Genomic DNA, 25608 nt, shown 5'->3' with positions numbered 1-25608 from the left:
TATCAGTATGTGGTGAATGATAGGTTTACCCCAACATGAATTTAAAATTTTAACAGAGTCTGATGACTCAACGATGTTTACTATTTACCCAAGTTCATATTTGAGAGTAGGTTATTCACATTGTGACTTGAAAGCAACTTTTGGTTTTATTGTTTGCTTGGCTGACATGCATTCCCACTCTTTAATATGTGTATGTGCATATATTTTAATAATTGTAACTCTTACATTTAATGTTTTAAATACTAGGTTTCTAACCTAGTGTGTGTTTGAAATTTTTTTGTAAAAATCAACTAAAACTTTTTAACTTCCTTTGGTGGAGAACTTTTTTTTCTACATTTATTGCTTCAGAGAGCAAGTACAGTAAAATTTTAAAAAGCCACAGATAATTTTTTTTTTTTTAACGAAGTATTTATTGATCATTCTTGGGTGTTTCTCGGAGAGGGGGATATGGGAGGGTCATAGGATAATAGTGGAGAGAAGGTCAGGAGATAAACACATGAACAAAGTTCTCTGGTTTTCCTAGGCAGAGGTCCCTGCGGCCTTCTGCAGTGTTTGTGCCCCTGGGTACTTGAGATTAGGGAGTGGTGATGACTCTTAAAGAGCATGCTGCCTTGAAGCATCTGTTTAACAAAGCACATCTTGTACCGCCCTTAATCCATTTAACCCTGAGTTGACACAGCACATGTTTCAGAGAGCACGGGGCTGGGGGAAAGGCCATAGATCAACAGCATCCCAAGGCAGAAGAATTTCTCCTAGTCAGAACAAAATGGAGTCTCCTATGCCCACCTCTTTCTACACAGACACAGCAACAATCTGATCTCTCCTTCCTTTCCCCACACTTCCCCCCCTTCTTTTCAACAAAACCGCCAGCGTCCTCATGGCCCGCTCCAGATGGTCGCTGTCTCTTCGGAGCTGTTGGGTACACCTCCCAGACAGGGCGGCGGGGCAGAGGCGCTCCTCACTTCCCAGACTGGGCCACAGGGCAGAGGCGCTCCTCACTTCCCAGACGGGGCGGCTGGGCAGAGACGCTCCTCGCCTCCCAGACGGGGCGGCCAGGCAGAGGCGCTCCTCACTTCCTCCCAGACGGGGTGGCAGCCAGGCAGAGGCGCTCCTCACCTCCCAGACGGGGCGGCCGGGCAGAGGTGCTCCTCACTTCCTCCCAGACGGGGTGGCGGCCGGGCAGAGGCACTCCTCACCTCCCAGAAGGGGCGGCCGGGCAGAGGCGCGCCTCACATCCCAGACGATGGGCGGCCGGGCAGAGACGTTCCTCACTTCCCATACGGGATGGCGGCTGGGCAGAGGCGCTCCTCACTTCCCAGACGATGGGGCAGCCGGGCAGAGGCGCTCCTCACCTCCCAGACGGGGTGGCCAGGCAGAGGCACTCCTCACTTCCCATACGGGGTGGCGGCGGGGCAGAGGCGCTCCTCACTTCCCAGATGGGGCAGCCGGGCAGAGGCGCTCCTCACTTCCTCCCAGACGGGGTGGCGGCCGGGCAGAGGCTCTCCTCATCTCCCAGACGGGGCTGCCGGGCAGAGGCGCTCCTCACTTCCCAGACGTTGGGCGACGGGGCAGAGGTGCTCCTCACTTCCCAGACGGGGCAGCCGGGCACAGGCGCGCCTCACATCCCAGACGATGGGCGGCCGGGCAGAGGCGCTCCTCACTTCCCAGATGGGGCGGCCGGGCAGAGGGGCTCCTCACATCCCAGACGATGGGCGGCCAGGCAGAGACGCTCCTCACTTCCTAGACGGGGTGGCGGCGGGACAGAGGCTGTAATCTTAGCACTTTAAGAGGCCAAGGCAGGAGGCTGGTAGGTGGAGGTTGTAGCGAGCCAAGATCAGGCCACTGCACTCCAGCCTGAGCACCACTGAGCATTGAGTGAGCGAGACTCCGTCTGCAATCCCAGCACCTCGGGAGGCCGAGGCAGGCAGATCACTGGAGGCCAGGAGCTGGAGACCAGCCCAGTCAACAAGGTGAAACCCCGTCTCCACCAAAAATACAAAAACCATTCAGGCGTGGCAGCGCGCGGCCTGCAATCCCAGGCACTCGGCAGGCCAAGGCAGGAGAGTCACAGGAGCCCGAGGCAGGGAGGTTGCAGCGAGCCGAGATCACGGCAGTACAGTGCAGCTTCGGCAACAGAGGGAGACAGAAAAAAGAAGGAGAGGGAGACCGAAGAAAGGGGAGGGAGAGGGAATTTTGTTTTTTATGAGTAACTTTTTCTTCAAATTTTTTGAATAATAATTTCACCTTTTTAAAGTAGAAATATGTATTTGTAATAAGGCCTTTTATACTTAATTTCTATGTGCCAAAGAAAAAAGAAGTCAGAGTTTCACATAGTTCTCTCTTTTCATATTTTTGTTAATCATTAAAAAAAAATTTAATTGTAATGTCAATCACATTTTTATGACCTTTTTTGGACTAATTTTTCTAAACCACAGTGATTCTCCCATATATGTTGCTTGCAAGGCAACAAACACAAGTGCAAAGGAAGCTTTCAGTAGATGATGTTGAGTCCAGTTGCTGCTGACACTTGTATGGGCAGAAAGCTGTGCAAGAATGGCTGGCATCATAAGTGAGCATTGGGACATGGTTTTGTGGTTTGGGTTTGTTATTGAGAGCAGTTATTTGGTCATTTCTATAAATGTTTATGAATTATTTTAGGGTTCTATTCAAAAAAGGATAGTATTTGTTAGGGGATTATATATATAAAACATTTGGCATAGTTTCTGCAACTAGATAAGCATTCAGTTAATGTAGAGTTTTTTCCTAGAGTGCATTTAGGGCATCTTTGCCATTGTTTAGTTGGACTTATTTCATTTTTAAGTTATTGGTATCTGAGGGCCTCATATGGTATTTCTTTAATCTGCTCACCATTTCTTTATATAGCACTAAGTACACAGTGGGTGCCCAGTAAGTGTTGTTGACTGTCTTGTGACTCATTGTAGATATTTAAGTCTGTTTTCTCAAATCGCTCTTTTGTTTACATTAATTTTATATCTCCTCCTTTGATATAGCTATTTCTGCTGAAGGTTTTTCTCATATTTTTCCCCAAGATGTTTTTCTCATCTTGTTCCCTTTTCTTGTTAAGAAAGTTTGACTTTCTTAACTGTTCAAAAAGTAAACATCCCCTGTTAGATATTTAGGAAAACCCAGAGACAAACTGAAATTTCAGGAACATTTATGGGACATATATAAGAAATTTAATATTTAATTATTATTATTACTTTTTGAGACAGAGTCTCACTGTCACCCAGGCTGGAGTGCAGTGGCATGATCTTGACTCTAGCCTTGACCTCCCAGGATCAGGTGATCCTACCACCTCAGGCTCCCAAGTAGCTGAAACTATAGACATGAACCACCACGCCTGGTCTAATATTTAATTTTTACTTTGTAGTTATATTTTCCTATCCCATATCTTGGTCTGTGTTGGTGACTCCTTGAGAGAGAAACCCAGACAGAGAGAGGTGTGTGTGTATATATGTAAAATTCTATTCACTTCTATTTGTGCATTTTCTTATGTAAATTGTATCTCAGTAAAAAATATAAAGTAAAAGATCATTTTTGTTTCTTTCATGAGGAATTTTCCTCTTTGATAAAAGGAAACAAAAATGTAACAGGGATTTAAATTTGAAACACTTATTACTAAACTTATGGACTACTTTTAAGATATGTTTTATTCACTGATCCTGAGACCTTGACTACATAAATGTGATTGAACTAGGTAGAAGCCTTTATGTGTGTATTAGAGTTTATAAAGTTCCAATGAAGGTATATCATTAAGTCTAACTGAATACTTAATGGTGTGCTAGGCATTATATGAGACCGGTGCTTCTCAAAATTGGCTGCACTTTAGAATCTCTTGGGGAGATTTTAAAAAATCCTCACAAACCAATTAAATCAGAATCTCTGAAAGTGACACCTAGGCCTCAGTATTTTCTTAAATGTAGGTGGGTCCATTGTGCAGCCAAGTTTGAGAACCATTGTGCTAGACAATGAATATACCTTACCCATTTAACTCTCTCAGCAACCTTGAGAGGCAGGAAGTGTTATTCCAGTTTTGCAATTCAAGTTCCAGTGAGATCAAATGACCTAATAACTAATTTGTGCAGACCCAGACACAAACCACGATCTCTGACTCTGAATCTTGATTTTTATCAATAACTCTTGGTGATTAGTATGTAGATTTTTTTCCTTTTTAATTGCAAGTGTGTATCTTTTTTTATTACCCTGTGCCTTTCTGGAATGCATTAATGTTGTATTGGAAGATTACACTGTATGTATTTAGTGAGCTAGATATTTTTGTTTTCTCCCTGCCATATCGCCCACATGTCCCCACCAAAAACAGTGAAGGCCAAATTATACAACGATTATCTAAAGCACTTATTTTAAATTTATAGATATTAGAATAAGTTTATTGACTTAGAGATGATGCTTAGGAATAAACTATTACTCTATCAACTTTTATAAAAATATATTTTGCCATTTTTTAACTATTTTAGATATTATAAGCAAAACAAAAAATAGAAACCAGAGTTTTGGAATTAAAATATTATTAGGATATTACTAAATGTTGAAGAAATTTCCCTAGAAATTACCTGGTGATGATGAGTAGAGGAGGAATGGAGAGAGAGAATTATGTTACTTAGCATCTCAGGAACTGGCTATCATAGTGAATATTAAACTTTTCCTCACCAGAATTATTTTTAGGAGTCATGTTTTCTACTGGAGTACATATCTGCTTAAAATAGGAGAATAAGAGTTGCTTCAGGAAAAGTTACTTGGCAAGTGAATTTGGAATAGACCTCTAGTGAAAGCCAAAGGAAAATAAGTGCTCATGGTGCTCACTAGCACATTCCCTCGCTCTTGCTCTCTCTCTCTCTCTCTCTCTCCCCCTCCCTCCCTCACTCTCTCTCTCATGCTGCCATATACACACTATAGACACGTATGTATACTCACACGTTTGTATATGTGTATATGTGTACTATATGTATAGAATGTATTTAGAGTAAGGTGAACAAAAGCTGGCCCTATGTCTATTAAATGTCTGAAATGATAACTAAGCATGAGTCAGAACAACTTCTAAGATGTATTTGGGAACCACCCTTGCACAGCATAGTGATTTTTTATATATACTTGAAAAGTATGGCAGGATGATAAATATTGTCCATTTGTTTACATGAATTTAAAAGGGCATTTAGAAGCAAGTGAACTATCTAATTTCATTTAAGAAATAACAGCTTAAGTTGAGACCTAAATTAAATTTAAAGAATCCTGTCATTACCTACATGACCCTTTTCTTACATGAGTTAGAACACAGAGCAGGTTATGTCTTTCTGGGTATATGACAACTAAATTACAATAAAGCTTCATCTACTCATGCTAACCTTATTCTCAAAGGTCTAATGATACAAAGAGGTTCTATTGTGTTCCTGTGGCCCACTTTACATAATTGCTATGTTCCTTAAAAGTAGTAAAAGGGGAAGATTTGAGAGAGGTATAACAACAAAAAATCAACCTAATGAAACTATATTTAAGTAGATTCATTCTTTAAGAATTAATTGAACATACTGTGCAGAAGGTAATATACTAATCAAAAATGGCAAAATTATGTTAATGGTTTTTGCCTCAAAAAATTTTTCTGGCAGATAAGGTGATGTACTTTGGAAACTATGCACAAGGTACCCTGGGGTATTTCACTCCTGCATTGTGCTAGTCACTTGGTTACGTCTTTACTCTTTCTGCCATACTCTACATGCTAGAGGGAAACCTGTGTCTTTAAAAACAACATTTTTAAAAATTTTTATATATTTATTTCAGACAGGGTCTTGCTGTGTCACCTAGGCTGGAGTGCAGTGGCACAATCATAGCTCACTGTAGCGTTGACCTCCCAGGCTTAAGTGATCCTCCCAGCTCAGCCTACCGAGTAGCTGAGACTAGAGGTGCATACCAGCATGCCAGGCTGTTTTTTAAATTTGTTTGGTAGAGATGAAGTATTATTATGTCATCCAGGCTCTTGGCTTCAAGTGATCCTCCTGCCATGGGCTCCGAAAATGCTAAGATTACAGGTGTGAGCCACTGCACCCAGCCAGAAACCTGTGTCTTGTCTTTGGATTTGCTCCACTTCATCGTCACACAGAGATGGGTGTGATAGATCATCATAGCTAATTATTGAACAAAAGGATTTACATGTTTCCTTTAAATATAGACAAGATCCTGAAAGAATTTAAAATAGACTTCTGTGTAAAACAAGAAAGGTTTTTGGATTGCAAAGAGGATGTGCTCTAAATGTAGGTGATGCCAGGAGCAGTGCTTTAGAACAGCGAGTATGTCAAATCACCTGAAACTGAAACTCAGGTACAGGGTGTATGTAGAACTGTCATTATCTAGTTTGCTGGTTGAGTGGTGAGACTGCAGTCAAGGTGTAGGCTGGGGCTCAAGTCTCTACTGGGGAGAGATTTGCTTCCAAGCTCACTCTTGTGACTATTGGCCTGAGATGTCAATTGCCACATGGGACTCCCCATAGGGCAGCTGGATGCTCTCAGAGCAGGAGGGTACCTAAAATAACACCATGGTCTTTTCGTAACCTAATCTCAGAAATGACAGCCCATCACTGTTGCTGCATTCTATTTACTGGAAGTGAGTCACTAAGTCCAGCCCACATACAAAGGGAGGAGACTGCACAAGGAAGCAGTCATTGGACATCATCTTAGAGAAGGCCCACCATGGTAAATGTATTTCCTTAAACTGAGTATATAAAAATATTATTTTAACATGTAGTCAGCATACAATAATTACCAATAGATATTTAATACCTTTTACTAAGTCTATGGAATATAGTGTGTATTTTACACTTACAGCACTTCTCAACTCAGATATTATATTTTCATTGGAAATACCCGATCTGTATTTAGATGTCATGAAATTTATACTTGAAAAAATAGATTCTGGGCCAGCACGGTGGCTCACACCTGTAACTTCAGCACTTTGGGAAGCCAAGACAAGTGGATCATTTGAGGATAGGAGTTCACAATCAGCCTGGCCAACGTGGTGCGACCCTGTCTCTACAAAAATTAGCTGGGCATGGTGATGAATGCCTATAATTCCAGCTACTCAGGAGGCTGAGGCACGAGAATTGCTTGAACCCAAGAGGCTGAGGTTGCAGTGAGCTGAGATCGTACCACTGCTTTCCAGCCTGGGTGACGGAGTGAGCCTCTGTCTTTAAAAAAAAAAAAGATTCCCATACTCAAGTTATCCCAAATATACTTAAACATTTTCCAGTAACTGAATCAAGTATCAGTTTTAAAATTCAAATTAAAACTAAATAAACTAAAACTGTAGTCCCTCAGTCACACTAATTATGCTTCAAGTGCTCGGTAGCTACGTGGCCGCCATATTGGACAGCAGTCCTAGAAGTTTTGCTGCAGAAGAAAGGAGGGTAATCACAAGGTACTTGAAAGAGTATTTGGAAGAAGCAGGCAAGTCGTATTTAAGATAATAGAAATCTCTGCATTTTTTTTTTGTTTGTTTGTGCACCTTGGAGAGAGAGATTTAAGGTGGCAGAAACATGGGATGTAATTGATGTGACTATGGATTATTGGTCAGACTTGAGTGGAGGTGCTATGGGGGCAGAAAGCCTGAAGTGATGAATGGCTTGTGGTAGGGACTTGGTATTCCAGGTGTTGAAATGTAAAATAATTAAGTGTGGGAGACTGAAACAAGAGATTTTCAAAATTTTCCTTTGTGTTTGCCATTCCCTTCATCATTTTTTCCTAGTGTGAATGCCAAGAGAGAGAAAAGCACTTGGAAATGGATCCCATTTTCCAGGCTTCCATTTCCTATGAGCCTCAGAGGAGACCCTTTCCTGTCCAGGAGCAGAAGTGTTCTCAGCATAGGAAGAACTCCCTGGGAATGGGCGTCCTATCCATGTGACTCTTTCAACCAAATGCTACTTGTAAATTAGTGCAGCCACTGTGCCCTGCCCTGACCCTAGTCCTAACTATCTTGTCTCCATTTCCAGTCTCTAAACAAAATTGTGCATAAATATTGTATGTTAGAGGTAAAGGGGCATGGGATCATCTTGTTCAATACTTGTATTTTGTAAATGAGAAAATGGAAGACCAGAGAAATTAAGTGATTTACTTATGGTAACACAAGTGGCCATTTAGGATACTCCCAGGCCTTTTGATGTCCACTATATTGTTTCTCCAACCTCACCTGGGGAAGTAGCTGTCTCAGTGGTAGGGCTGGGATATGGGTACATCTGGCATCTACCTTCCTGTTTAAATGTTGAGGCTTATGGCCCTTGCTAGGGTTATTGGGTGGTGGGGGAGTGGATTTGGTGGGTTTTCATTTGTAGTTGTCCCATGTTCTCTGTGCTTTTGGGCAAATTTCTTAAACCTCTGTAAACCCCAACCAAATGGCAGTGGTAACTGCCTCATAAGATTAAATGTAGACAAAAAGCACCCGTACAGGACTTAGAAGAAGATATTCAATAACCACATTTTTTTTTCTCCTTCACTACCTGGCTTTTGCTCATTCACTTGTTGTTGTTGTTTTTGTTTATTTTGATGAATGTTTAAGATCTCAAAGAAATGATGTAATGTGGTAGTAAAGAGCACTGACTTTAGAATCAGACACCTTGGGTTTAAATTTCAGCCCCACCACTTACTGGCTAAGGAACCTTAGGCAAGTTCCTTAATCTCTCTGCATGTCACCCTCATCTGTAATGTGGAGGTGGCAGCACTTGCTTCATATAGTGTAGTAAGGACATGAGTTAGTGCAGGTAAAAAAACATTTTCTAACACACAGTCAGCACTCAAGGATTAGCTGCTGTTGATACTGGATAAAAACTATTTTTTCTTGTGTTCCGTTTGGCTTTTACTGTTGGGACATGACACTAGCATTCCATATGTGCTGCTTTGATGTGAAGAATACCCACTGCCTCTTTGCTTGGTACATTATACCGAGTATAACTGAAAGTTGAGTCCCATTCTTAAAAATGAAAAATTAGATTATTCTTTTCTGATATTAATCACAATTCTCATTGGTCAAAGGAAGCTACAGATGAAATATTTGAGTCCTGTCCCACAGATTATATGGCTTCAGGCAAATTACTGAACGTCTGGGCAAAATGAGGGAGTCTTCATACAATCTAAAATTTTGTCAGTCCCAATTTAATCCCTTCCCCAAATAGGAAAACCACTTAGAAACTTCCTGAGGATTGAGCTCTTTTATCCATGTGGATGTCTTTGGGGCTTATTTAAACATTGGGACTTATTTGGGTGGCCTTTGCTAGGGTTATTGGCAGGGGGATTTGATAGGTTTTCATTTGTAATTGTCCCATGTTCTATGCGCTTTGGGGCAAATTTCTTAAACCTCTGTAAACCCCAGCTAAATGGCAGTGGCAATGGCCTCATAAGATTAAATGTAGACCAAAAGCACCTTTATAGGACTTAGCAGTAGATATTCATGAATGACTTGAATGACTTCTTATACCGCTGGCTACAGAATAGGTTGACTCTCAGCAACCCACCAAGTTTTTGCTCTCCTATGAACTGATGAAACTAATATGACCTTCCCTCCCTTCCTTCCTCAACTAAATAAAAAAAATGCTGACAGAGAACCCCATCTTGTGCCAGTTATAGTTCTAGGTGCCAGCAGAGAATGAGACAGGCCAGGTCCCAGCCCTCCAGGAATTTTTATTCTAGGGTCAAATAAAAAACAAGGAAATAAGTAAATAAGCAGGATGATTTCAGATAGTGATAAATGTGATGGGGACCAAGCAGGGCTATGTGAAGGATGGGCCACGATGGGTGGGGTGGGCCTTGCTACCTTTTTTGAGTGGTTAGAGAATACCTCTAAGAGGAGGAAATATTTTATCTGAATTCTGAATGACCTCAAGGAGCAGGCAATTTGAAGTTTTCTGGTTAAAAGCATTTTGGACCAAAGGCAAAGCTGTGGAAGGCTCTTGGATGTGAAGAGACTGGGTCTATTTCAGGAAAGAATGCCAGTGTGAATTACATGGGGCATTGAAACTGGGAGTAACAAGAGGGGAGCTGAGGTTGGCTCATTGGTTCTCAGACTTTAGCATACATCAGAATCACTTGGAGGGTTGTCAAATGTGGATTGTAAGGCCCTGCCCTTAGTGTTTCTGATTATGTATGTCTCAGGGGTGCGGCGTCCAAGTAATTACGGCTGCTGCTCTGAAACCATACTTTGAGAATCACCAGGCTAGCTCATTTGGGGCCTGCAAGCCAAGGAAAAGAATATGGGTTCATCAATGCGTTGGAAGGCCAGTGAAGGATCAGAGAGATGTGATCTGATTTATGTCTTTTTTGTTGTTTTTCTCCCCCACTGACCTAATGGCATACATATTTAAAAGCTCACTCTGACTACTACAGGGGAGAATAGATTTTAAGGGACAAGAGGAGAAACAGAAGAGACCAGTGAAAAGGCTTTTGAAGCAGTTTGGGCAAGAAAAGATGATGCCTTAATTACCAGGGTGGTAGCAAGGAGCTGGTGAAAAGTATAGAAGTTCAGGATATGTTTTAGAGTTTAGATCCCAGGGGAATTTTTGACAGATTGGAAATAGGAGATAAAGGACAGAGAGGAATTAAAGTATGCCTGCTGGAGTTTTTTTGCTTGAGTTAACTGGGTGGTTAGTGGAGCCATTTGTAGAGATGGGGAATAATATAGAGTAGGTTTGTGTGAGAATAAGGATTAGCGATGAAGAGGAGAATCAAGTTTTGGTTATATAACATTTGAGATACCTATGGGACATCCAAATGGAGATAATCATGAGATTATTGGGAATAAAAGTCAGAGCTCAATAAACAAGTCAGGGTTGGAGATGTGAATCTGACAGCCACTGACATATAGTGATATTTGAAGCCATGGGCTTTTATGAAGTCCCTTGGAGGTGAAGGTTGTAGAAAGAAGAGAAAAAGGCAGAGAATGGACCCTGGGTTGCCCCAGTGTTTAGAAATCAGATGAGGTGAGGATGGGGAGACTGAGGAGTGGCAGTGAAGAAGGAAGAAAACAGTAGATTGTGTGCCCACACAAAGAAGCCAAGGGGAGACAGTCCCTCACAGATAACTTGAGTGGCTGTGCAATAGTGCTCAGTGTGACCAAGATGAGACAGATAATTGTCTATGATTTGGACCCTCACGGGTTATTGGCAACCTTGAGAAAAAAAAATGCAATATGGGAGTCATATAATGTTTTGGGTTTCTCCTTGTCGATTTTCATTATTGCATATCTTTTCAAGCCCTTTTGACATATTCACTCTTTGAAATTAGGCTCATCAAGAAAAGAGGGCTTTATTGTTTTTAATTGTATTCCCTTGAGCACATAATACAATGTTATGCCCACTTCTGAACAAATCTTGTTTAAAAAATTCTTCTGTTGTTTCATTAAACCCAGACAGAGAAACTGAGAAATTGTGTTAAGAAATTGGTCTTCAATTTATAATTGAAATACATAGTTTAGTGGCCATCAAAACACTGCCAGTTATTTTGAAGGACTGCCTCATCAACACTTACCACAATAAATCCTATGTTTGATTGCCCTCTTTGTGCTGAGAGAGGGTTACTGTTAAATTTATTTTTGGTCTTTAGACTGCAATACTTAAAAACCCTATTGTTTTAAGACTGAGAATTCACTCTTATATTTTTGTCTTTAATATTGAAGCCATATTTTTTGTATAGTACTTTTCTGAATGAATCTATAAGAATACTTTATAAATATGATAAATACAGCAAACTGATGAGAGCCCATTGGAGTTGAGTAGCTTATTAAGGATGTAAGTATATCACATATAGCATTTTAAACCTTTGCTTTTTCAAATCAAGACTAGAATTATGTTTCGCTGAGCTCTTTTATTTCCTCTTTTTATCTATTATAAGGATATTATATTGACAGTAATGGAGTAATGATTACAGTGGGCACATGATTTTGGAGTGCCCTGTAAATCAAAATGATAAAAAGACCAATCAGCAGTAATAGTAGGACACTAATTGAATTCTGTATTAAAATGAGGTTATGATATTATCAAAATATATTATTGCGTAATGCAAATTTTGCCTTAATTCTCATTATTAAAATTGAGTATAATATTGAGATAATTTTAATAAAGCAATGATTTGCATAAGCAATAATTTACTGTAGCTTGTTATTTTTGAGCTTGAATAATGAATTTTTGCCCTGATGTGGGGGAGTTTTCTTATTATAAATATCTTTCCAGTATAACCTCCTGTCCACCTACCCTTATGCGAAATTTGCTATTGTTTACTGTTAAGGGGAAAAGCCTCTAAAGAGTAGACTGATAGTCAAACAAAGCCACCGGTGAAGAAAAGCATATGTGAAAATCTATTTGATAAGAAAACTGGTTGAAACATTCTCATTTAAAAGGGGTGAGGAGGCTTCAATGGCAGTTACTGTGATTTTTAAATGTTTAAATATTTTAAAAACTTAGTATTCTTAAGTATAGTTGTTATTGAATGTTAATGTTACATTTTTCTCTTTAGTTCGTATTATCAGAATTTCCTATATTTAGATGATAATACACATTTGATTATTTTCACTGTACTTTTAACTTTGGGTGACAATTTTGTTATTACTTCAGAGCCTCTGACCAAAAAATTAATGTTAGGAGAGTTGTGAGTAGGTAAAAGATATTTTCAAAATTTTGCTGGTGACTAAAAGGTCAAATAAGTTAAAATCTTAAAGCTACTTAGGATTCAGGCCAAATCCAGGCTTCCATCTGGTATTCTTTTCACTAGACTGGACTATGTAGTAAGCAAACTAGATAAACACATTCCTAAATTTAACGTGTATGGATCACAATTGGGAACTAACATATAATTGATTTTACAGGCTCTGCTTATCAAAATTCTACTTTTCTTTCAAGACCTGAGTCTCTTGTCTTTTCTCTTTGAAGCATGCCTTGATCCTGCTCCCCACCCAACACAGCTGGTCTCAGCTGGCTTTCATTGACCTAAATTTTCGTTGTTTTTTTTTTTAAGGTTTATTTCTTACTTTGCTTGTTTTTCTTTCTTTCTTCTTTTTATTATTATTATACTTTAAGTTTTAGGGTACATGCGCACAATGTGCAGGTTAGTTACATATGTATACATGTGCCATGCTGGTGTGCTGCACCCATTAACTCGTCATTTAGCACTAGGTATATCTCCTAATGCTATCCCTCCCCCTTCCCCCCACCCCACAACAGTCCCCAGAGTGTGATGTTCCCCTTCCTGTGTCCATGTGTTCTCATTGTTCAATTCCCATCTATGAGTGAGAACATGCGGTGTTTGGTTTTTTGTCCTTGCAATAGTTTACTGAGAATGATGATTTCCAATTTCATCCATGTCCCTACAAAGGACATGAACTCATCATTTTTTATGGCTGCATAGTATTCCATGGTGTATATATGCCACATTTTCTTAATCCAGTCTATCATTGTTGGACATTTGGATTGGTTCCAAGTCTTTACTATTGTGAATAGTGCCGCAGTAAACATACGTGTGCATGTGTCTTAGTTGCCATCTGTTTGATGACCCTTCTTTTTCGTTTTGTATTATTTAATTACTCATTGCATCTTCTCGGTTGTATTGCACATTCATTGTGGAAGGATCTTGGTCTTATTCACGTTGCTTTCCATTTTTCAGGAACAAAAGTAACAAATACATTATTAAATTGAAATAACAACTGAGAACATTAGGATGTTTTTCCTAGAAGTCTTATGTAAATGCCCTGGTGTGGTGGCTCATGCCTGTAATCCCAGCACTTTGGGAGGCTGAGGTGGGAGGATTGCTTGAGTCCAGGAGTTCAAGACCAGCCCGGCCAACATGGCAAAACCCAGTGTCTAGTAAAAATACAAAAATGAGCTGGGCATGTGCCTGCAGTCCCAGCTACCCAGGAGGCTAAGGCACAAGAATCGCTTGAACCTAGGAGATAGAGGCCGCAGCGAGCTGAGATCGTTCCACTGCACTCCAGCCTAGGTGACAGAGCCAGACCCTGTCTTAAAAAAAAAGTTCTATGTGAATGGTTTTTCAACTAGTGCTTTGTCCTACTTTCCCCATCTTAAAAGCAATTGGCTTATGTATAGTGATTAGAGATGGATTTTCATCGTAGATACAAACTACCTGAGGAAGTAAAACTGTCACACACAGACATCAAAACTGTGAGTGAGAGGAGTTCACTGCAGTGTGCAGTAGACAGGGAATACTTCCCCAGAATTACGAAGTTCTCAGTTATCGCTTGCTAATAAAGCCAGTGTGTATTTTTCATTCATCTTGTAAAAAATAAAACATAATCAGTTAATTTAAAAAAAAATCCCAGACAAGTAATCCTGATATGAAAGCTCATTTTATTTTTTGGTGGTAAGGACTCTTTTCCTTCCCAGTTTTAAGCTTAAGTAGTGCATCTTCTGTGGAAAGTTGTCATTGAATTCACTCTTTCAGCAAGTATCAGTGCCCACTATGCAGCAGGCATAGTCCCAGAGATTCTGTGTATTTGCAAATGTGTGGACAAGGTGGTGGAGACAAGTCCCTACTCTCATGGAATTAATTACCCTTTAACAGAAGGAGACATAAGTATGTTGCTCATTAACCCTGTGGCCAAAAGTAAAGCAGAGAGATGGGGGTGTTAAGGTCAGGAGCAGACTCTGTAGAGGGCCTGGTATTCTGGATGTGTTCAAGGAAAAGGCAAGAGTCCTGAGATTGGAATGCAGTGAGCCTAGGGAGAAAGTGTTAGATAGGGGACTGGAGAGGCCGGAGGTAAGGGAGGAGGGAAGGACCTATTACAGATGGTCTCCTGCTTGTCATGGTTTGATGTATGATTTTTCAACTTTATTGTGGGTTTGTCAGAATGTAACCTCATCATAAATTGAGAGACATCTGGATTTATGATGGTTTGAATTATGATTTTCTGATTCTATGATGGGTTAATTGGGGGTATTTGGTACATTTTCACTTATATTTTCAATTTAGGGTGGATTTATCAGGTTGTAATTCCATCGTAAGTAGAGGAACATTTGTATAGCACTCCAGATCTTTTCTGGTTGAGGCAAGAAACCATTGGAGAATGTGAGAAGTGAGGCAGTGATCTGACTTGTATTTTATTTTATTATTTTATTGATTTATTTTTCCACACATTCAGAGAAACTTCTCTAGTAATGAACTATAGAAATGACCCCTGAAAGTTTACTCTTCTAACTTGTATTTTAAAAAGATCACTCTGGTTGTTTCATTGAGCCTAGATTACGAAGTGACAAGGTTGGGAGCAGGGACACCAGTTGGCAGCTTGAGCAGAGGTATTTGGTGATCCAGGTGGTTCGTGGATTCTGGGTCTATTTATGATATAGAGCTGGCAGAATTTGTAGATGGATTAGATGTATGTTTATGAGAACAAGGATTTTTGGCCTGGACAAATGAAAGAAATGTGATTGACTGAGATGGGAATACTTGGAGAGTCTTTTTAAAATTCATTTTTGTTGCTATTACCAAAGTTACTTTTTCTTTCATTGTACTTTCTGATGAGTTTTTGCTGATATTTAGGTAGGCTATTGACACTTTCATATATGAACTTTGTGCCAACCTACCTTACTGAATTTTCTTACTTATAAAATGTTTCCGTCGATTCACTGATTTCTCATCTCTTTTGACTTCTCTGTGCAATTTTACCAAACCATTTCATTCTAAAAAGTACCATTTTCTTTTATGGCTCTATTCACTTTCCTCTGCCAAAAATATCAGTTATTTCTTGCCTTTTTCTGTGTGTTTCTATTCATTCTCCAAAACCCAGCTTATGTTTCCCATCTGTAAGACATTTCTGGATTCCTAAGAAAGTTGCGTTTTCTTCCTGTGACCCGCAGCTGCACCATCTGCATACCTGTGTTAGAGCAGTCATCAAACTTGATGGTAATTTTGCCTGCCTGTCAATGCTTTGGGGCTATGAACCCTTCAGGAATAGGAACTGAGTCTTACTCATCTTTACCTTTCCTGTGTCTAGCTGAATCTGCTCTGATAATTGTCTGTTATAAAATAAATATTTGTTATACATGAGTGGTCAATTTCCGCAGATTTAAAAATGGAAATTTGAAATTGGGGGGCATTCTTCTTTACAGGAATTTTTATAAGCTTTTATTCATTGTAACAGTTTTTAAAAATTTAGTTTTGTTGCTCTTGTAAAATAAGTCTTTTATGAAGTACAATATGTTTCTATTATTATACCACTAAGAGTTAAGGGCTTGTTATTTTAGTAAATGAATGTACAATGTAGGAACCTTGCTTCAGTCTTTTCATGATGAGTCATATGTTAAAGGAGTTGGAGTTGTGAGACCTTAAATTTTGAAAGTACCAAATAGGTGGATGTTATATATTTACTTATAAAGAAGCCTTTTGATCTTGTTTGGTTCTTATGTTTGCCTAGCAAGTAAGGATGGGAGGAATTGAAATCTGTATTTTTCTGAGTGGAAATGAGTAGTATTCATTTTTCTAAAACCAATTAGCCTTTTATAAAAGTAATATTTTCAAAAACTTTAATTCACAGTGTTTTAAATAAAACCATAAATATGTCATTACTTATAGTTTATTTTCACATTTTATTTTTTCAACCCATCAAATCATTGGATTGGCCTGTGTAAGTTCAGAATGTCTACTATTTCTGTTATAACTTAGTTAAGAGGTTGTCTTAGTGATGCAAAAATATTTATTAGAAAATTATTACTAATGTTTTTCATTGAAGCAGATATATTATTTATCAAATAACCCATCATAGTTCATTGCTAGGTACAGTGGGAAATAGCCATCTATGTGCAGTGGGAAATACAGCCATCCATAGCGTGCTGCTTTCTTGCTTTCGTTCTTTGAGATAGGGTCTCACCATGTTGCCCAGGCTGGACTCAAACCCCTGGACTTAATGGATCCCCCAACCTCAGTCTGCCGAGTAGCTGGAATCTCTGCTGTGTGCCACCACATCTGGCTAGCATGCTTCATGCTTCTTTTTTGCAGAGAGTTATAAATGTAGATAGAGAGTTGAAACTGGTACCCCCAAAAAATCTAAAAAGTTACATCTATGGAATTGGTATGTGCTATATTAATTCAAAGAAGGAAGAAATTCTGTGGAAGGGGTAGTTTGGGGCAAACAGGGTGGATTTAACTAGTCTTTGAAGGATAAGGTAGGGTTTATCTGAATTGAGAGGTGGAATATACTACATCGGAAACAAATAGGATGAAGGGCCCAAAGGTAAGAGTTATTGTGAAATGAGAGAGTGAGATACTGATCTCTATCCTGAAACATTAAGGATTTTTGTAATTTATCTCATTAAAGAAAATACATTTTCCTCTTGACTTGGTATAGTGAACACACAGTAACTAAATTTAATAGAGGCCAATATAAAATTTCTTTATCATGTTTCTTTTTATGTCCAAGTAATGTAGGCATAGTACTCAAAACAAAATAAAAAGCTGACTGGAAAAGGAAAACAAAATCCTAATTCGACCATCCAACACTAACAGTTAACATTGTTGAACATTTTTTCTAGGTGTGAAAAACCACTACTAGATCATATTTATAAAAATAGATCATATTAAAAAGTTACCTTAAAAATAAAATATTTTGTATTTTTTGTGTTTTCTTTATATTTTAGGAGAAAACCAAAAGCCAAGGCACCACTTCCTCCAGCTGAGACCAAATACACTGGTGTCTCTTCAGCTGCTGATTGTATAGAATCCACTGCTTTCATCATGGAACAGAAAGAAAACATGATAGATAAAGACGTTGAACTCTCAGTGGTCCTACCTGGGGATATTATCAAATCTACTACTGTTCATGGCAGGTACGCTGGAGTGAATGAAATATCAGGACCTCCCCTTCTTATTCCACTATTGAAAGTCTCTGTCATATACGTCTTGATGTTTGTTCTTTGACAAAACACTTATCACTCAGTTTAGTTATCTGTTAAAAAAAAGAGTGCTAAAATGGTGTTAAAAATTTTCTATCAATGTTTTAATCCCAGTGCTATGAATTCCACAAACCCAATTAAATGACTCTTGAAATTTGGAACCCTTTTCATATCTCGTTAGTTATTTAACAAGATTTTAAAAATAAGCCTTTCCTGGAAGAATGACCATTAGTTATACTGATTTTGTAAACCAAACTTACGAAACAAGCCCAGTGACCCACAGGAAAATCCTATCCTTTTCTTCTCAAATTGTTCTTCCCACTTTAAGCTGCTTCTTTAAGTTTGCAAAACTCTTAATTTTAAGAGTTTTATTACTCTTAAAATGTAATACTTTTGTATTTATCAAAACAGTTAAATCTGTCTGTAAATTAATTGGCAGTTTTTTTATTTCATTGAATGACTTAATTACTTTATTTAAATGTGGGTGAGTTAAGTAGAAAAGTAAAATCAAACTTTATCCCAGCAAAAAGGAAAGATGTGATTTAGAAGACTGATATTTTTAAATACCTTTGTGAAAATTGGAAAAATGGAACAAAGCCAAGTGTAATTTTCCATTTCATTTTGAAGTGGAAAGTTACATGAACTATAGACTTGGTCTCGTTCTTTCACCTTCAACCGCCTATTTGTTATCAGGAATCCTGTTTTAGAAATTTAAGCTGTTTTGACCTTAGCTCGCTCACTCACGCACTCTCTCTCTCTCTGTCTCTCTGTTTGTGTGTGTGTGTTATGTATAAGGAAAAGAATATATTGGGTATTGCATTCTTACAATCTGGTTTTGTCTAGAAAAACTCATTCAAGGTAACCTTAATTTTAAGATTTATCATTAAAATCATGTGTAACTTTACAGATTATTTAAAGTAGATGAAAACAAAATAGTTTAGCTTTAGCAAATAATATATTATTTAACTCTGATTAAATTTGAGGAAGTTGCATTTTGCCATTTATTTTGTGTTGAAAGTCATTTTGGAGATCACACATTGAACGCTATTTATGAGATTGAGAAAACTGTCTGTGGTAGGCTCCCACCTGCAGCTGTGGATGGCCTCGTATGTGTGAGAAAGACATCTTGAAAGTTAGAGACAATGGCCATTATCATCAATTCTTGAAATAATATTACTCTGGTTTTAAAGGGATAATGGATCTGGCTGGGGGTAATAAAGGCAATTCCTTTTTTATTTTTATTTTATTTTTCCTGAATTCAAAGTAAGAAAAAAAAAAGTCAACTTTTTTTCTAGTTCTTCAGAGTTTCAGGTGATGTTGGTTTCATCACAAATACTCTTCAAAATTTCTTCTTGGGGATGTACCAGTCATCTCTTTATATTGCCTTATTCTCTGTTTGTTATCAATGCATCTCTGGGTTCTTCAGATTTTTTTTTTTAAACCTCAGTGACTTTAACATCAGAAGCATGTTTCTTCTCTCCATCCTGTCACCCGTCATAGTTATTTTGGACTTTTCCACATGCCACCTCAAGTTAACTTTTCTTCTGTTTCCTCAACTCTGGAAACCGAGATCCATGGTCAACTTCCCTGTTTCCACCAGAGAATGGTGGAATCTCATCACTTTAAAACGGTTCCATTTCTGAGATCTTAGGGTTCCTTATTTGAATACCACCTTTTTAAACATCTATCTTATCCACTTTCTCTTTAACTGAATTAGTTCTTCATCCTCTTCAAGTCTAATTTATGACTGTTCTGTAGGATGCTGCAGTTTTCTTCATGTCTAAATTTTCTTCATATCTATTTTTTCTTCATACCTGATAGATTCTGCATCAGACATTTCTCCTACATTTGTACTTACAAGCACCCTAGGTTTTTCCCACCCTCCCTCCAGCATGTTTGCCTCCTCAGGTCCCTAAATCTGAGTAACTTTCCATCAATCAGCTTTATGTTTCTGGGCCACCAACTGTTGTTGAATTGCTGCAGTTTTTTTAATCTATGAAAATGTATTATAGCTGAATTGATAGGATTAAATATGATTAAATGAAATACTATCAGGGCTTGGCCCCTATTGGCTTCCTCTTTTTTTTTTTTTTTTTTTTTTTTAATCGGGAACTGCTTTTCTTAACCTTGGGCTCTCTTCATTTACCTTGCACCCTCAGATTAATCTAAAATTCCTCTCTGTTTGTGGTACTACCTTTGATAAAAGACTGCAGGACAGCAATTCAATATCAAATTAAAGGAGTCCAAACTACCTAGCCTGGAGATTGGGATACCTTATTTTCTCCTCCAAAATTAAGTAGGCTTTTCCTTCACCACCACTCTCCTTCCTTTGTGTATCTTTTTTGTTTGTTTTTTGAGACAGAGTCTTGTTCTGTTGCCTAGGCTGGAGTGCATTGGTGGGATCTTGGCTCACTGCAACCTCCACCTCCCGGGTTCAAGCAATTCTCCTGCCCCAGTGTCCCAAGTAGCTGGGATTACAGATGAACATCACCATGCCCAGCTAATTTTTGTATTTTTAGAATAGATGGGGTTTCACCATGTTGGCCAGGTTGGTCTCGAACTCCTGACCTCAGGTGATCCACCCACCTCAGCCTCCCAAAGTGCTGGGATTACAGGCATGAGCCACTGTGCCTGGCCCTCCTTTGTGTATCTTAAGCTTCACCACATGACTCTTGCTCTTCCTTTGTTCTTCTACAAATACTCTATTTCTTTCACCTCAATACCTTTATGAACTTTTTTTCCCCCTCATGTAACTCACTACCCTCATTTTCTCCAGTTAGTTTATATAGCTCAGGTGATATATTTTATATAAAGGCTCCCTGATCTCCCCAGAATCAGTGATTAACTCTGGCTTCCAAACTCTTCTGACACTTTATATCATATTTATTACATATTGTTCTATGCTGCAATGTATGTGTAGATCTTACCTTTTGAAGAAACCACAGAGCCATGAGAATATCATTACTTTTCTTTATAGTGCCTAGCACAGTTTCTTGCAATGTAGTAGGCATTTCATAAATTTATCAAAATGAATATTGTCTTCCTAAACCCTTATGTGTAGATGGAGGTAGCAACGTAAATGGTGTGAAGAAGCACTTGGAATGAGTCCTAGTTGTTTACCCAGAATCTTTTAAGTAAAGATATTTTCTCCAGGCAGAGAGCAAGGTACGAATGGAATGCCCCAAATTCCAATTGCTTTTTAAATTTTGTTTAGGGCTGAAGAGTTTTTCTGAGAATAGAATTGATATCAGTGTTTTTGTTTTTTTGTTTGTTTGTTTAGACAGGGTTTCAGGCTGGAGTGCAGTGGTAAGAGCTGGACTCACTGCAGCTTCTGCCTCCCAGACTCAAGCAATCTTCCCACCCCAGCCTCCCAAGTAGCTAGGACCACAGGCATGTGCTACCATGCCCAGCTAATTCTTGTATTTTTTGTAGAGATGGGATTTCCCCATGTTCCCCGCAAGTATATCAGTGTTTTTACTATGGGGTTTCATTTAGGGACTTTGTTTGCAGTAGTTTTATAATTCAGGCATGACTCATTGATGCTATGACTAATTTTCTATTTTAAGTGTTTGTGATTTAAAGTAGTTGTATGATTCTGAATATCTTAGGAGTGTGATTCTGGGATATCTTAATGCAATCCAAGATGTTTTAGAGTTTGACTTGGTATATCTTAAAAGTGTGACTTGGGATATCTTAATAGTGTGATTAGGGATGTCTTGAGTGTCACAGCTGCTGCTGACCCATTGTTTCACAAAACTGTTTAACAACAAAAAGAAATGTTCAAATAGAAAATTGTGTACTACTACTGAAAAATGTTAACTACCTAATGGGAAGACTCATAATGACAAAAATAAAATTTCTTCATGGCTTTGTTACTACCATATAAAAGGAATATGAAAAATCTCAACAGAATAATACAAGAAATTGGTGGAGGTAATTTTAAGTGTGTGAGTGTTTCTTAAATAAATAGAGTTCTATGTGTAACTCTGAAAAGACTTTAATGCAGTTTTTTGAGACCATGCTTTCTGAATTTGTCTGAATATTTCTTGTGTATTTATTTTGATAGTGTAGTATTATTTCTTATGCCTTTATTGTGAAGAATACTATCAGTGTTTGATGGAAATACAGATTTCAGAAACTTATATGCCTCACTTCACTTTTCAGAAATAATTTTCCCACTCAAAATGTATTCTTGGGGAATATTTTTGGAAAGTTCCCCCATAGATCTCATGCACAGGTGGGCTCAGGATGTTCTATTTTGGGGAATGTGAATACACAGTGGTATCTTCAGAAGAATGCACTTATTTGTACATTCATTTTCACCAAAGAGCTTGTTCAGATTAGGAAACACAATGGGGTTGGAGGTAATCATAGACTTTATGCTCAGGGAGAAACTTATTATCCTGAATTAGGTTGGTAGCCATCTGCCAGCTCAACTATTTTTCGTACCAGAACTTAGTGATGCCATCTCTTTAATGACCAAAAGTCACCATGTCTCTACTATCTTGCCTTCGTGAGGCTCCGCTTACATTAAGGGGGGTTGCCATGCTAACCTGAAAACTCTTGGGCATTTCTGCATATCCTAATATCATGGATGGTTGGACTGAAAGAAAGAGGAATTAAAATATTTTATTTATATATAAGATACAGTGTAGTATAGGTATATGTGTGTGTATGTCTATGTGTATGTATGTATATACGTTTGCACACATACATAAATGTGTGCATCTATGTATAGACTGTATACCAAATCCAAAATCTCAAATGCTTCAAATTCCAAAACTTTTTGAGTGTGAATATGATGCTCAAAGGAAATGTTTATTGGAGTATTTCAAATTTTGGATTTCCAGATTAGGGATGCTCAACTCGTGTAATGCAAATACTTCAAAATCTGAAAAAAATGTGAAATCTAAAACACTTCATGCCTCAAGAATGTTGGATAAGGGATACTCAACCTGTTTCAGTGTGTCTGCGTATCATGTATATAATCGATAAACATCTTTTCACCAGACAAAGCAGTTCTTTGCCTTTCTAGAAATGAACATTAAAGGATACTACTGTTACAGAACTGGTGGCTCTTCTTCTCAGAAGATGCTATACTTCACAACAGCATAAACAGTGGTGTCTGCTAGTACTTGGGAAAAGTTAATTTTTAGTGAAAGTGAGCTTATAGACTAAACAGATATAGAAACCACATAGAATAAGGAAATATGTGGGTACATTTGTATATGATTCTAGGTCTTCATCTTATAGTCGGGTATCTGCTTCATAGGTAATTATTCCTCATTGAATAAGTATTAGTTCCTTTTTCCTCTTTTCCCTTTCTCCAGGCTAAACTTATAAAGCAAAATGTTCATTTTGGGAAATCTGATAAGATTGACATGAATCCTTCTTAGCCTGTAGAGAGAGCATTCAATGGCCATGCTATCACACTTTCCTACAAGAGGGAGGAAGAAATAAGCACCATTTATAACAGAGGAAGATATTTCTTTTACGCCCCTACCATAAATAGGAATTTGTTTTGATTCGAGCACACGTGAGATATCATAATTGAAAACACAGAGAAAGCACAGAACTCCAAGCTGGAAGTCCCAACTAGAAGTTACAGTTTGTTCTAGACTTGCTGTGTGATCTCAAGCAAGTCACCTCACCTCTCTGGGCTTTTCCGATAAAATAACCCAGAGACATGTCGCACATGCTTTTCAGCCTGATTTGCCTGTCCCATAGCACCAGTTTACAGCAGAGTTGAGCCTAAGCCCGCGGTTTTGACTGGCATAGGGTTGGTCCGCTGAGGAACTCGGGAGCATTTTACATGGATTACAGCGCCACCTATTGGGAAAAAGTAGACTATGAAAAATGACAAAGTTGGATCAGTGTGGGATTTTTGCTAAAAAAACGAGAGTAACAGAACAGTATGGACCTAGACAAATTTCTGAAGTTCACGTCATATTTATATTTATTGAGAAGTGTCTAGTGATGACAAATGTGTGATAAATATATGTATATAATAGGGTAATTTTTTTTAGACTGTCAAAAATCTATAGGGTGGTACAAACCGTGTTTAACTATATAAGATGCTTAAATTTTGGTTTAGATCCTTATTCTGCTGTAATTGCTTAAAACAAAAGTTGGCATTTTAACTGTGCAAGTACCTAAACATAATAGTACTACTTGAGTTTTTAATCGGTACTATTTGAATTTTTAATCATCCTGTCGTCTAGGTTCTGTCACTGCCCTCCCATATCCCCTATGGCTCTGAGCCCAGGAGAATGTTAGCCTCTGTCACCTGCCTGCTCCCCTGGTTGGGAAAGGGGTGACAAAGTATTCACAAATGTCCTCAGAACATTGTTCCTGGCAGGGCCACCCTCTTCCCTTTGCTTTCCTGGCATCTACACCTTATAATAATGACCCTTTTTAATTTCAGTTTTTTAACTTAATTTAATTTTTAAATTTTTCTAGAGACAGGGTCTCACTCCATTGCCCAGGCTGGAGTGCGGTGGTGTGATCATAGCTCACTGCAGCCTCAAACTCCGGGCTCAAGTGATTGTCCTGCCTTGGCCTCCCAAAGTGCTGGGATTACAGATGTGAGCCACCATGCTCAGCCCTAATTTTAGTTTTTAAATTTTTGTGATTACAAGTGCAATAGTTAGATGTTTTAGAAAGTTGGAAAATACAGATAAGCCAAAAAATTGTAAATGCAATTTCATTAAGCAGGCAGATTACAACTTCTAACATTGTAGTGTCTAGCCTTTTATTCTTAGGCATGCACATATATGTACACCCATCTATATGTGCACTCTTCTTTTTTACAACAATATGGTATTATATGGTATGTGCTATTTGTAACCTGCTTTTTTTCAGTTAATGATTTCTATCTTTCATGTCAATAAAATGTTATCCTTTGCCTATATTCAAATTGCCCCAATTATAGTGAGATATATTTGTAGTATTTTTGTTTTTATAAGGGGCATGTATGTGTGTTTAGTAGGTGTGTTCTTAAATCACAATTTTTATGACGGTAATTATTTATAATTAGCTCTGAGTATAACACCTAAGATAAACAACCAGATAGAGTCCAAAGTGGTGACTTTCTAAAAATTGTGGGGTTTTTTACATTTAGTAATGTCTATTTTTAGTATGTTAAGAACTTATCAGCTTAGTAATCTGACCTATTACAATTTATTTTCAAATCTGAATTTCATGTGTTATTTTCTTCAAAATGTTTCTTATAGCATAATAAGCATAATCAATTTTGAGAATGGGTCTATTTGTTTTGTGTACCTGGTACATTTCATTTCTTGCACACACAGAGAGAGCACTGCTTCATTCCTGAACTCCTTACTGAACTACGTGGGTTAGCATAAGATTGATAAACATCAGCAGCAATAGAGAATGTTTTAAAATTTCTGTACTATTACTGGTATGTATAATTGGGTTGTTGGTGTGCACTTACAAGGTACAGATATGAAACTAATCCAGGGAATTGTTATTTATTTCTGAAAGAAGTGGGAAATCTCATAGGGATTTCTTTATTTCAAAGAAGAGGTTTTAGAGTCTTAAAAAAAAAATCAGCCCTCCAGAAAATTATTATATTATCTTACAAGAGAAAAAATTCTGTAAATAATGTTAATGCAAAGCAGACTCTGCTGAGTAATAAAATAACCCAAAATTCAATGTGGTGTAATAATATAGAGGAGTGATTATAA

General features: G+C 38.2%; 1 protein-coding gene and 1 pseudogene across 8 annotated transcripts in view; one reads left to right on the top strand and one right to left on the bottom strand.

The window, feature by feature from the left end:
• The window catches only part of COBLL1 (cordon-bleu WH2 repeat protein like 1), a 158924-nt gene that overhangs the window by 81911 nt on the left and 51405 nt on the right, over positions 1-25608 (top strand). For all 8 annotated transcript variants that reach the window (XM_054477792.2, XM_063647584.1, XM_054477793.2 and 5 more), the window contains one exon: positions 17648-17836. In XM_054477792.2, the coding sequence (XP_054333767.1) occupies positions 17648-17836 (189 nt within the window). The remainder of the gene's footprint in view (positions 1-17647; positions 17837-25608) is intronic.
• On the bottom strand, positions 15131-15208 carry LOC129032338 (small nucleolar RNA U3; annotated as a pseudogene).

The sequence above is a fragment of the Pongo pygmaeus genome, chromosome 11 (genome assembly GCF_028885625.2).
Source record: "Pongo pygmaeus isolate AG05252 chromosome 11, NHGRI_mPonPyg2-v2.0_pri, whole genome shotgun sequence".
Classification (NCBI taxonomy): Eukaryota; Metazoa; Chordata; class Mammalia; order Primates; family Hominidae; genus Pongo; species Pongo pygmaeus.
Note: the sequence above shows the minus strand (reverse complement) of the source record. Positions and strands in the feature narration are given on the sequence as shown.